The 13179-nt window shown below is 36.0% G+C and overlaps 3 protein-coding genes across 3 annotated transcripts; all 3 read right to left on the bottom strand.

Moving 5' to 3' along the window:
• Positions 1-371: 371 nt before the first annotated feature.
• Positions 372-1061, bottom strand: LOC101298851. Its single transcript, XM_004309549.1, has one exon. The coding sequence runs from the start codon at positions 798-800 to the stop codon at positions 372-374; it is 429 nt and encodes a 142-aa protein (XP_004309597.1). The 5' UTR covers positions 801-1061.
• Positions 1062-4246: 3185 nt separating this feature from the next.
• Positions 4247-4639, bottom strand: LOC101299438. The gene has a single exon (XM_004309551.1). It carries the CDS (start codon positions 4637-4639, stop codon positions 4247-4249), a length of 393 nt encoding a protein of 130 aa, XP_004309599.1.
• A 1780-nt stretch (positions 4640-6419) lies between these two features.
• LOC101299147 lies at positions 6420-12897 on the bottom strand. The gene is made up of 7 exons (XM_004309550.1): positions 12841-12897; positions 12383-12475; positions 12000-12134; positions 11708-11887; positions 10954-11103; positions 7858-9455; positions 6420-7357 (listed from the first exon to the last, which is right to left on the bottom strand). Exons 1-7 carry the CDS (start codon positions 12895-12897, stop codon positions 6430-6432), a joined length of 3141 nt encoding a protein of 1046 aa, XP_004309598.1. The 3' UTR covers positions 6420-6429.
• Positions 12898-13179: the final 282 nt, after the last annotated feature.

Below are 13179 nucleotides of genomic sequence, written 5' to 3'. Positions count from 1 at the left end.
TTTTTGTAGTGTGTTCGCTAAGAATTAAGTTTAGTGCTTCGTAAATACGCATGTATCAAGTGCTTTATTCAAGTTAACTTACAACAAAAACGTGGACGTACTTCTATGAAAATATTCTAACACAACGATAAGAACAACAGCTTACTACGGAGTCTTCCTCAAAAAAAGAAAACAGCTTACTACAGAAGAACAGATTGAAGCATTCCTATATATATCGTACGAACCTTTAATCAGTTAAACAAAATTATTGATTACTTAAGCAAAACCGTTCATATGATTCAGTCCAGCCATACTAATTATTATAGCAAAACTACTAATGCCATGCCACCCTCAAATAAAAATACCTTAATTGTCATTTAAAAATTTAATTACTACCATGAAAAGTCCTTTTTCCAGTTTACTTCATCGTTGCTGAAATAAAATCCATCCTCCCTCACCAGCCATGAGCACTTCCGCAAAGGACCGCACCGTTGAATGTCTCTCGGAATCTTGAAGGCATCGAAGCGCCTTCGCTTTTCGTCCCATTTCATCGTGCACACGAAATGGTTATAACTCGATCCCCAGAAGTTAGTCCTCAGCCTCCAACTGAAGTCATCCTTCTCCTGAAGCGCACGTCCACCGAGATCATTTTCTTTCGACGAACACCAGACGACTAGCGGCAGGGACGAGTTGTTTGTGAAGCCGTTGATGACTCGAACGTCGAATTCGGTGCCCAGCAAGTTCTGTGGTTCCAACAGAGACATGAATATCACGAAGAATGCGAGGCCACATATGAAGAGAATGCTGATGATGATTTTCATCTTGGGGAATTTGATGGAACAGTTACTGGTGGGATGTGAAGTGAGAGCAATGGTTTAAAGCCATCATATTGAGACCCAAAAAGAAGAATAAAGCCATGGTAGATAGCATGTGGCAACTTTATGACAGTAGTGAAGTACAATATATACAGTTTGGCATGAGATTTGAGATTTGAGATTGAGATTGAGATTGATTTGATTCGATCAAATCAGAAAAGGATTAGAGGATTCAATGTGTGTAATTTTTTTAGATAGAAAACCGATGCGGGTTGCCCTCAAGCTTATGTGCATGTATATATAGTGATAAAATAAGAAATGAGGGTGGGCAATTACCATATTTTTTTGAATATCGAAAATAATAGACCATGGAAAGTTGATTATATTTTTTGAATAGGGAAAGCTGATTATATTTTTTTTCTTTTTAGTTAAATCCATATACTGTATGAGATGATCTTCTTCCTTAAATGAAGATATAGAGTTGCGCATTAAATGAGATAGAGCACAAAATCTATCTCGTGCATGTACACTCATCTTAGGAAGAATGCATTTTTGTTTTCTGCATTTCAATTTGGATTGAAAATAAACCACAAACACTATCATGCTCATTAATTATTAAAGTAATTTTTAAATTGCATTTACGGCAATTTTTCTCATTTTAAAGGAAACGTAAATAATGAAATGGGATCGAGTTATGAGTAAGTTGCACCATAATTTAGAAAAAGTATCTTCAAGGTTTGAATTCACAAGTCGGTGAGCTTATTGATTGGTTGTCATAAGTTGTAGAGGTTACATATTTAAATCTCACTGACGTCATAGACAAATTGTATCTATGTATCTTATTGAAAACTAATTGTATGAAAAAATTTGCCGGAGTATAGTGTTCAATAAAATTTAGGCTCCTTATTGAAAACTAATTGTATCTATGTGTCATAGACAAACAATTTGCCTGAGTACAGTACGTGTTCAAATTTGCAGTGGTTATATATCACTAATCATTAGGGGGAGTCAAATGGTAATTTTAAGTTTTAACTCGACACTACGTTAAACTTGTGGCCAAGCCAACAACATCAGGATTTGCATTGAAAAAATTATCCGTACAATTAGGTGTACGACTAAGCCATTAAGCCAAGTTGTTCGATGATATGAAATTATGAATGCCAAACAATGAGTGGATATGTCAATTTCACATGACTGTTCCTGGTGCCCCAAGCGTGCTGCTAGCTCACTAAGAGATTTTTATCAACCAATGCATGGAGTTTATCCGAAGATTTTTCTTCGGTTACCTTGTATTGCAATTCAATAATTGAAAACTACTTTTAAAAATATCTTGTATTGAATTATAATCAATCACATCTGGAACATTATATATTACATGTCTATAGATGAACACAACATAATTTGTCAGATATAACTAAAATGGGAAATCTTGAGACTAATTAATTTGACATTAGTGTTCACCTGGTCAGGTACTAACTAAAAGATTCATAGTCAATCACCTTTGGATGCAAAAAAGAGAATTATTTTTAAGTAGAGTTGTTTTGTTCTCAACCCTTAAATGTAGATCTAATGATGATTGATCATGAATCATTTGGTTAATAACTGACTAGATAAACATGACTGATTAATTTAAAGTCGCCTTACATTTTACTCTAATTGATTTTAAATCAGTCCTCAAATTTGAACTCTTCACTTCATGCCCTACAACAATATATTCTTGCTTAGAGACTGTGACATTCTATACTCCGGCCTGTTGTCCCCCATGCACTGTGAGATTAAGACATTACTTTATCTAGACTCAATTCTTGACAACAAGAATTAATTATTGGGATATTGAAAAGACCAGATAACTAAAGTCATGTTGCATGTTGGTACTTGGTAGTGGCATGGATAAGATACAAAGAGCTTAACTTTTTCCATTTTTTCTTTTTTTTTTAAAATTTATTTTATTAATAACTCACACGCCATACATATGTATGTGAGATTTGAACCTGTAATCTTAAAGCTATCAGTTAAACACCTTAACCAATCAACCACAGTTCATCGACATCATGCATTGGCAAAATAGTGGTTTAACTTGATCCAAGTTTCTTTGATGTGTTGTTATGGCATTTGTTTAGTTTAAAGCTAGAAGATACAGACAGGGCGACAAAAGCTTTGGATGTTAAGCTTTGGGTTTTCACTTTTCACGCTCGATCATGAGGATGAGACGTACGTCTTCTCCTTTGTCGTGCTCGATCTTCTCCTCCTACAGATCAAACAGACCAAAAGGTACTACTAGTTCTCTCTTTAATTTCCTGAAGATCGAAAATAATACGCTGAAAAAGAAGCTCGATCAACACAAAGAAAGCAGCGAGGCACCATTTGAGTGCCTTCTCCCCGAGACAAATGGAAGCTCTTTAAGTGGGACAATTATGGCCTCCAGAAGCTTCTCCAGTTCTCCTTCACAACCTTGCTTTGCAGAGCTTGATTGTGACCCTTATTTTGAATGGTTTGTGACAGAAACGCAATATTAAGCATTTTTGGGGTTGAAAGAGATAAATAACTGGTGAACAAATCAATTATAGAAGACCAATTAGGGCATGTGAAATTAGAATCAAGGACAAGAACTGAAGAAGGGGTACCAGAAATATTGGGGTTGGAGACAAGTATGATGAAACCTGCCTTTGTGTTTGTTTTTCTTTTTTCTCCTTATTCGTTAACCCATGAGTTTTGATCCTGGTTAAGAGAATGAGTTGTGGACTATTAGATTTGAGTAAATTGATCCCAAGGATAAGAAAGAGAGAAAAGAACATTGCATGCATAGAAACTGTATGTACACACACGCAGGCATGCAGCCTATTTATACATTTTTTTATACGAAACGACTAAACAAACTACAAGAAAGAAAACTCTTTAAGACATCCAGTGCCAAAGAGGTCGAAACTAACAACAGCAACAACATCATGCATAAGTATAACATGCATAACTATTTATTTTCCATCTAGAAAATTATATGGCAAATATGTACATATCTAAGCAATACATCACAACATTAAGTATCAATATGGGACATTTTCATTCTCACCTGCATCATCAATACTAATCTTCATGTACACATGAACGCGAACTTTCGCACACGCGTTATTTAAATTGTTTTATTTTTAACAAATAGAGATCTGTTTGTTTTTTTTTACCAGAATCAAATAAAACTTTGTGTTGTGTACGTGTAAGGCTTCTTTTTCCTACGCTCCTTCACTGCTACTATTTTTTTGGTATTGTGTAAAGACAGAAACTAACACAATAGTCAAATATATATTATCGGTCAGATATTGTAATTTGACCAAATACGTGATTACAGCAAAAAAAAACAGGAAAATTCGAATACATTTACTTTCGATGAAGCTAAACGGAAAAGAAAATTCGTCACTCATTTATTTTAGGAAATATTATAAATCGCATACATAATGGTACTAAGCAGAAACCTTTCCTGGCCATTTAAACTGCAACTCCAACCTCTTCTGCTCCTTGAGGAAGAGATACAAACCATCCTCCTTCACACGCCAAAAGCAAGTATTTCCATAAGCACACCTTGTTGCATCTCTTTTCGGATCATAGATGTCGAAATTTCCCTTCACAGTGCCCCAACTCATGTCACAGTTCAAAACGTTATTGACGGTCCAGGTGAAGTCATGTAAATAGGTTATAGTTTGTGTGCCCAAATCTGAACCTGCAGATGTACAATGAACAACCAGGTTGGCGTTTCCAGGCAAATTGTTGAAGACGTTTGCCTTATGGTCAGCCATCGACGAGCTAACAAGAGACAGTGTCAACAGAACAAGGGAAAAGGTGGCAAGTGTATTCATGGTTAGTTCCTTGAAGAAGATGGTGATGATCGATCGGTTGGTTTGTGAGATGTGTTGTTGTATATGTTTGCCTCTTAAATAGTGAAACCAATTCTAACCAATATGGCAAGTGTATTCCGATCAATCTTTGTGATAAAGGTAAATTTATTAAGATCGTTTATTTTGAAGTCAATGCACCAAAAGAATGAAAACGGGAAATAAATTGTCTTTATACTTCAAAATAAATTCACCTTAAATGAAAGATTTTTTCTTAAATTCAAAATACACTTAGCATATTTGGTTAGAATTGATATCCCTTGGCCTCCGATACCATATCTGGTATTTAATATGTAATCGAGGTTCTAGAATGTGGAATATTTGAGTCATGTCGGAGAAGTTATTCTATGGTTCCCGGATAATGGTACACAGGGTGGTCGGATTAATATTATTAGTTCATATGACGTTAATTTGTTATTTTACACCTACAATATTCATCACTAAATTGAAATTCAAATGATAATATTGGTCACCGGGCAACACCACATGTCCACATGGTAGTAAAGGTTGGAAGCCCTTCTAGTGAGGACCCTTAAGTTGAGGACTTGGTGAGAACTTTTCGGCTTATCCTACCTTTCGATCTTATATCTACATCTTGACCGTTCAGTTTATAGGTATTTATGAGTAGATCATTTCTCCAAATTTTCAACTATATTGAAAATTGTTAAGACATTCATAAGTGTGATTTATCAATTATGAACTTAAACGGTTCATATTTGACAGATTTGGTTCGTCTATTAATTTGATCTAGTTTGTTATCTTAACGAACACCAATTTAGATGAAAATTTGTATAAATAATCTACTTATATAAACCTAAAAACTAAACGGATGAGATGTCAAAATGTGATCAAAAATTGGGTCTTAAAAACCATAAACCGAAAAGTCTTCAACTAGTTCTCAACTTAAGAGTCCTCACTAGAAGGGCTCCCTCGAAGTAAGGGTTACTCCTAAGTTTTTTTTTTTTTTTTAAAAAAAAGAGAAATAAATTACATTAAGAAATCTCTAGAACAACCAACGTTTACAATGTCAAATAATATAGCTCTCGAAACCTCACAAGAAACTCTATTAATCTAATACAAAGGCGAATTACAAGAATGCCTAAGATTAGCAATGACAACGGTAACAAAGTTCGTCTCCCTAAAACATGTCTAAAAATGGGTTACTCCTATAGTTACTCTAGCTTTTCGATAACCATGTGGTAAGTAATATTTGTTCACAACATGAACTATAGCTATATGGATTTTTTGTGCAGATCTGGGGGTGGTCCTTCAGGTTTTACCGTTTTAGCTAGGCGTAGCAGGTTATTGCACATAGACATGGATTCTCGTCTCACATTATGGCCGTCAATCTGCTGCTAGCTCCTTTGCCTCGTAGTATTTAAGAACTAACCAGCATTACATGGAAACGGAAGCTGATGGAGCCAACATAGAAAACAGAAGAGAAGTCTGCTTATTCGGCATCTATACAATGGCAAAGTTGAGCGAAAATATAACATTCGTTGGAAATGGATTGACAATCTGACATTGAGAATATATAAACATTGACAGTGGTAATTTCCTATAAGTATTAACTAGACATTCAGAGGTTGGCAAAAAATGGTGAAGGAAAGCCAAACTCAATGGTCCTTTAGGCGCTATATACATACAAAGTTATATACTAGTTAAGCCAGCATACTAATTCATGAGTATCTTATCTACCTGACTTGTTAAGCATTGAAAAACAACTTTCCAACACTGGACAATGCAGTTGAAACCTAATCAGTACCAGCCAGGCCAACCAGTTGAGAAATTTCAGCTTCAAGGCGAGAAAAGGTTGTCAAGAAGTTGTCGGGAAGTGCATTGGAGCTGGGTTGATCATTTCGCTGCAACTGAGAAATACTATCCACAATAACCTTCATACCACTTTGTAGCAGTTCCATTCCCTTTTCAATTCCATCAGGAAACTTCCTCTTCCTACTCGAATGTCCTCCACTGTTCCACTCCATGGTCTGCTTTTCTCCATCAATTTCCATGTAGTCACATTCCGCAGTCTCAATGATTACATTTGAAAACTTTTGAAACATTTCTTTTAGCTTTAGACCCTCCCTCACAAGCAGACCAAGCTGGTCAGAGCTAGCCGTTATTGTGAGGAGTGCCGTTTCCTTCTCAAGGAATACCTTGAATTCAGACATAAATCGATCCAGATTTGCCTCATTTCCAGAAGCCAGATCATAAGAAAGCGCTGCATTCTGGGGGACAAATCTCCAGAGCTTATTGCAATTTGTCCGAGCAGAAAAGTATCCAAATGCTGTAATTGCCAAATGAATAAATGCCCAGTGCTGCTCTCCCAGTAACATATGATACAAATCCCATAGAGCAGAGATATTGGAACTTTCATCAGTTTCTTTGATATCCATGTGAGCAAGCCCTGCCATGAAAAGAGCCAGGTCTGGTTTACATTCATACAAGTGGGTATCAGAAACATCAGGTCCCGAGATAAACAGGTTCTCGAGCTCACAGATTACTTTCTCCATTTCAAGAGATGCATATAGGTGCCTCACATTTGAGATTATCCCTAACGTTTCACTCAGAAGCTTACGATACTGGTCCTTCATTAGCTTATCTTCACAAACTTTGTAGTTATGAATGATGGCAACTAAAAGCTTCAGGGTCTTCACATTGATATCAGATGTGTTGATCTGACTTCAGGGAAACAAAAATGTTCATTAAATTAACGTCGTTAATAATTTCCATGAGGAAAGGTAGAAAAGGATTCACAGTTATTATGGAATACAACAACAGAAGACAATGACATACAAAAAAAAAAAATGAAAACAAAGCATGTATGAATATGTTTTGCTAAAGAATAACCGATAGCAACCAAGGGAGTAAAGAATGCAGAAACTTTTACTTATTACTATAGGTTAAATGACATTGTTCATATGATGTTGGGAAGCACAAATCATTCAGTTAAAATGCTCTGGACATTTGAAACTCCTAGCCTTTGAACTAGAAGATTCATCACATAGCCTACAGTATGGAGTGCTTGCATAAACTTAGTAATCTATCCAACATTCCCGAAAAGATTTGGATGGCTTAGAATATGTATACTGAAACAGCTTAATACCAAGTACCATGCATACAGGAATCTAATTACTTTTCTTCTCAATTAAAAAAAAGAAAAAAAGAATGTGATTACTTACAGAGATTGCAACGAAGATGACAAAGCAAAAACTGGGGCCCCGAAAAGACCACAGTCAAGAGAGTTCATTGACTTCTCATCAAAATTTTCAATGAAGAGACAGTAATCAGACATTATCCTTTGCGTCACAATTCTTTTCATCTTGTCTGACAGTAAATTCAGTGGGAAGCCCTCCATGAACAGCGCCAGACGCATAACTGATGACAGTTGGGTTCCCTCATCACGGACAATGGCCATGTAAACCTGGTCTACCATAGATTGTGCGCCAAAAGTAAGAATTGTGCTGATTGACCTTGCAACTTTTCTCAGAGCAGAATCAGCGATAAGAACTGATTCAGTAGATGCCACCAACTTCATTAATGAGCAAAGTTTACCAACAATGCCACTCACCATCCCTGATTCAGCATGGCGAACCATAAAGCACCAAAGTTCCATGACAATCTCCCAGCAAAGAAAGTGGGGGTGAAATAAATTCTCAAGAAGGAAAGACTCCAACTCCGTCCAAGCAGGATTAGAAGAAACCACAAGCATGAAGGTTTGCAATGCATTCAAAAGAGAAGAAAACATAGGCTGCCAGACAACTTCCACAGTTTTTCCACAACCATATAGCACAGGAACTTGCAGGAGAAGAATGGAAGAATATACCTCTTCATTTACCAACATATCAAAGAACCAATCAAGCTTTCCAGCAATCCAAAGCTTTACATCATCGTCAAGATCAAGAGAAAATCTCAGAAAATTAAGAAACAATGAAATATGGCCAATCAATAAGGTTCTTTCTCCAGGCAATACTTCCCCACATGTAGAAAATAAGTCAACCATTATATGCATCTTACTTGGATCTCCAGCGACAGAATCTGTGCAGCTTCCTTCACTGAAGAGATAGTCTAGAAACTCAACCTTCAGCTCCTGCTTTACTTGAACTGAGTTCAGCATAGCAATAAGCAAATCCAAGGATGTCTTCTCCAAGAGTTCTGTGAAGACATCACTGGCAGTTTTTAACAGATTTTCTTTGCTCAGTGAACACTTTAACATTGACATCATCAGGATACATTTTGTTATCTCACTTCGCACCAGATATGCTTGATATGGGTATAGGGAAGATATTTTCACTGCAGTAACCAAATAAAACTTTACAGGAAGAAACGCCTTTCTAGCTTCTGTCACAGAAATGTTTTCCTTCAGTGATGAAAACCAAGCCTCAGCAGCACGTCTTATAGATTCATTAACCAATGAGATTAGATTTGAAATTAGAACTGCTATGTTCACCTTTGTTGCTAATACACCATCACCAAGCTGAAGCAAAGTAACCACACCTTTCCAAGACATATTAATGATTGGTACTAGACTTCCTCCATTATTTGCTGCAACAACTCCCATCTCACATAGTTTTTCTACGGTACACTTTGTTACATTGATAACATGATTCATACTTTTGGCCCCTTGAAAGTCCATGTCAGTTTTGTCCCTCTCGAGTTTTTCTTCCCAGGACTCCCAATTCAAAGCTCGGGCATATGTTCCACACAGTCTAATTACAGAATCAATGACCTCCTGTGTGACCTTTACAACTACTTCTTCTGATACAAATGACTGAATTCTCTGCATTTAGATGGTGAATGACCCAAGTGAGGGATGTGAAAGGGTTATCAAATAGATAGAAAATAGTGTTCACAAATTTTGGACTAATTGATCTACAGCTGTTCAATTTAGATAAGTAAAACTAACTATTGTATGTCCAAGAAAACATAATATAAGTAGCAGCAAATGAATCATATCCCACATTTACAAAATTAAGGACACTAAGGATTAATCTCCCCATAATATTTGGTTAACTTACGAAATCCCTAAACTTTCATGCCCTCAAATGAAAGACTAACATCAAACAAGTTTACAAGACACATTGAAGGATACAACTTGCCATTACTAGAAACAGGATGATTAAAAAGCTCTGAAATATTAAACTTGAAGCCAATTTTACCAATCCACCTAAGTATGGGGATGGGCAGAAAACCCTAAGAATGGGGCGGGCGGAAACCCTCGAGTTATTTAGCGACAGAAGTTTTGCCCTTTTGCATACTATATGGGAAAACCATTTGTTCACAATTTCATAAGGGCCACTTAAAGATAATATTTTCAGAAATACAGACAAAACTTGCCACACGCCAGGCATGTGCACCAATTAGAGATGAGTCGTGAACATTCCTGTGACTTGCATGAGACTTACTCGAGCATGAAAACCAAAACAATAAGCTTGAGATGAGCAGTACACTGCTTATGGACAGACAGAAAGACAACCATATATTGGATACACCTAGTTCTAAAGCACATAGTCCTCTCCTATCTCATCAAATAACTCCTTTTTATTTTTTTTCTTTTAAAAGATGAAAGAATTAAAAACATAATTGAACACATTCAAATATTTCACCCCAGTGAGGTCTTTGCTTTCTAATTTCTTCGGCAATTTTTTTTGAACTTTTGAAGAAAGTAAAAGTAGGGAGTGTCATCAAATTTTATGGAGTATATAATGAAAAATATTCTTTCATGTCCTCACAATGTCATTTCCTGATTTCAAAGATATTGCCATTTGTGTTGCCATGTGTCATGTCCATAAATCATTAGTAATTCACTTACACAATTCATCATAGGTATATTGAGGCTAACCTATAACTAAACCAACTTGAACCAATGTTAAATTTTGGCTCATTCAAAGAAACAATAAATCTCAGAAGTCCCACAACTTATCAAGTATGCAGACGTAGTACTGGATTTTAGCTTTGAAAAACATTGAGCTGTACTGTTGTGCTACTGTTAACAATATTATTTTATAACGAAAAATATATATAATATCTAATTCTTTCTTTTTTCAGAATGAAACAATAGCTAATTCACTTTCAGAATATAGAAAGGATAAAAGTCTTATTTTATATAAAAATGAAAATTTAAGTGTCGTTGTCTTTAATCGTTCACTAGAAATACTGCAGACCTCTTAATTTAGGAATTAGGAGTGGTGACACATAGAAGACAAGCAAAGTACTTATATTAGAACAAAATATCCGTAATGAATAGCACAAAGACACACAATATGATAAATCGGTACCTTTATCTCTGGTAATGAATCTTTGATCAAGTTTAACTCTTCATCAAAAAAGGTTTCAACTATATCCACTGTCATCTTCTCAACAAAAACAGGGTATCTTGCCAGTGCTGAAAAGCTAGCCCCCGAAAAGCTAAGCAGATCCAGAAACAGCTGTAAAAATAAGTATAGAATATCAATATGACATGCTTTGACTTTGTAAAATGCAGAAGACAGATGATGCAAGCAGCTTAAAAATCTGTTAATTATTTTTATTGAGTATGCATTCATTGTTAGCTTTACACTAATTGTTGCCTAGCATAAAACCGGAGCTCTGATTGCAGGAGCTCCAGGGTTTGAAACCTCAAAACCTATTATCATCTTTATTGTTGGTTTGCAACCGGCAGGGTGGGTTGCACTAATAGGTTCTCTTTGTCTGGATTTGTCTACCTCTAAATGTGCAGGATGTGGGATGCCCATGAAGGGAGGTGTTACCATCATGTACATTCCCAAATAGCTTAAGCTTTCACAGTCTAATGGTTGTCTAACATTAACACTTTGAATATTACTTAAAAGACCAGCAGAAGAGTAAATGCATTGCATAAAGATATACCCTTAAAGAAATTAATAACTTATGCATATCATTCAATAGAAGGTAGGAGTGGTTGAAGAACAAAATACAAGTTCACAAAAAAAATAAAAAAATTGAATTATATATATCTATGTAATCATTCCTGTGAAAAGTCCACATGTAAGGAAATGTGTGAAGCATCAGTACTCTGGCTAAGCACAAAGGATGTACAACATAAGATGCAACATACTCCTTCTGCAAGGAAATAAGAACAAGGACAGTGTCACCAATATCTACCTGAAAGAACAGGTTCTCATGCTCTTCTTCTTGAGATTCCTCGGTCGACATAAGAGTCATTTTTAGGTGCTTTCCACACCATATGCTTGCCTGATAGATAAGTCATGTTCATGATATTCAACATCACAAGTTCACAGTAAGAATAACATTGATAAACTTGTCATTTATTCAAGCACAACGCGTCAAAAAACATATTATATACCTTGGTCCCAAGGACAAGGAAATGTGCTAGACAGTTAGATATGTCCGATTCTAGGTGCTTCGATGCCACCTGTATTATAGCACTATTTAACATGCACTGGCTTAAATCCAAGCAAGTATAGTCCTCCCAGAATATCTAGCGTGTTGTTAAGTGCAAAAAAATGGACGAAATAACTATCTAGTCAGACAGTATATTAGAGGATTACATATCGAATAATGACTATTAGCAAACACATCATGGTAGTTGGTAGCCCTGTAATCTTTCTACCATTAGCGAAATATAACATTTAGGAAAGTCACAGATCAATATGCAGTCTTTGTATCTCGAAATTCTACCAGAAATATAAAATTTACGAAAATTAAAATAACACTGAATGAGGATACTGTCAAACACTCGGCAAGCGAAGCCATCTCAGATTTCTCTGTTATTTTCAAATCACCAAGCTTCTTAATTAACTCAATCCGATTCTCCACCACCTGCATAACACCAAAATTTCCAAGCCCAAAATCACATAAACCAAAACAGCAACACGATTTGAGCAACACTACAATTTCACTACACTTCATCAAATCATCAACGGCAATAAAACCTCGGAAATTTTAAAGGCGAAATCAAAATATTACATGAACTTGTCGATGTGGTTCGAAATTTTTTTAGCACAAAATCCAAATTAACTAGGCCGTTCTGTTCGGAATCTTGCTCACTAGTGCCATGGGCTAACTATTGAAGTGGATAATAGAGAAGAAAATAGAGGATTGAAGTAAGTGAATGAAACCCTAAGACTGAAATTGAATTTACTGAAAAAAGTGGAAAGGGAAATGAAAATTTGGAATTTGCTTACATCTGAGGATCTGATGGCATCTTGTATGCTCTGCAATTTGGAGCTCCCTCCCTCCATATGTCTCCGACTCAGTCGCTCGCTCGCTCGCTCTCAGTCTAATGGCTAATTTTGATTTTGTAAGGTTTGGGGCTTTTCTGATTTTGGAGCCGAGTATTCCCGCCTTTTATCGCTCAGTGGCAATTAGCCCAATTTACGGTTTGGCCCATAGGGTTTCTAATTTGACATCCTTCTTTTCGATGACGATATATATTTCCAACAATTTTTTTCTTTTTGTCATGTTTTCTTGTTTTTATGAGAAATACTATATTACGAAAAAAGTTACTTAAATTATCATAGGTA

The sequence above is a fragment of the Fragaria vesca genome, unplaced genomic scaffold, assembly GCF_000184155.1.
Source record: "Fragaria vesca subsp. vesca unplaced genomic scaffold, FraVesHawaii_1.0 scf0512975, whole genome shotgun sequence".
NCBI classification, from domain to species: Eukaryota; Viridiplantae; Streptophyta; class Magnoliopsida; order Rosales; family Rosaceae; genus Fragaria; species Fragaria vesca.
The sequence above is the reverse complement of the archived record's forward strand: the minus strand, read 5'-3'. Positions and strand labels throughout refer to the sequence as shown.

What these genes read in the sequence shown, in the direction of transcription:
- LOC101298851 (XM_004309549.1), bottom strand. Translation starts at nt 800, where the DNA reads ATGAAAATCATCATCAGCATTCTCTTCATATGTGGCCTCGCATTCTTC.
- LOC101299438 (XM_004309551.1), bottom strand. Translation starts at nt 4,639, where the DNA reads ATGAATACACTTGCCACCTTTTCCCTTGTTCTGTTGACACTGTCTCTT.
- LOC101299147 (XM_004309550.1), bottom strand. Translation starts at nt 12,897, where the DNA reads ATGGAGGGAGGGAGCTCCAAATTGCAGAGCATACAAGATGCCATCAGA. An exon ending in ATGCCATCAGATCCTCAGAT is followed by an intron (nt 12,476 to 12,840) that starts GTAAGCAAATTC and finishes GGTGTTATGCAG; the next exon opens with GTGGTGGAGAATCGGATTGA. An exon ending in ATTCATTACCAGAGATAAAG is followed by an intron (nt 9,456 to 10,953) that starts GTACCGATTTAT and finishes ATCTAAATGCAG; the next exon opens with AGAATTCAGTCATTTGTATC.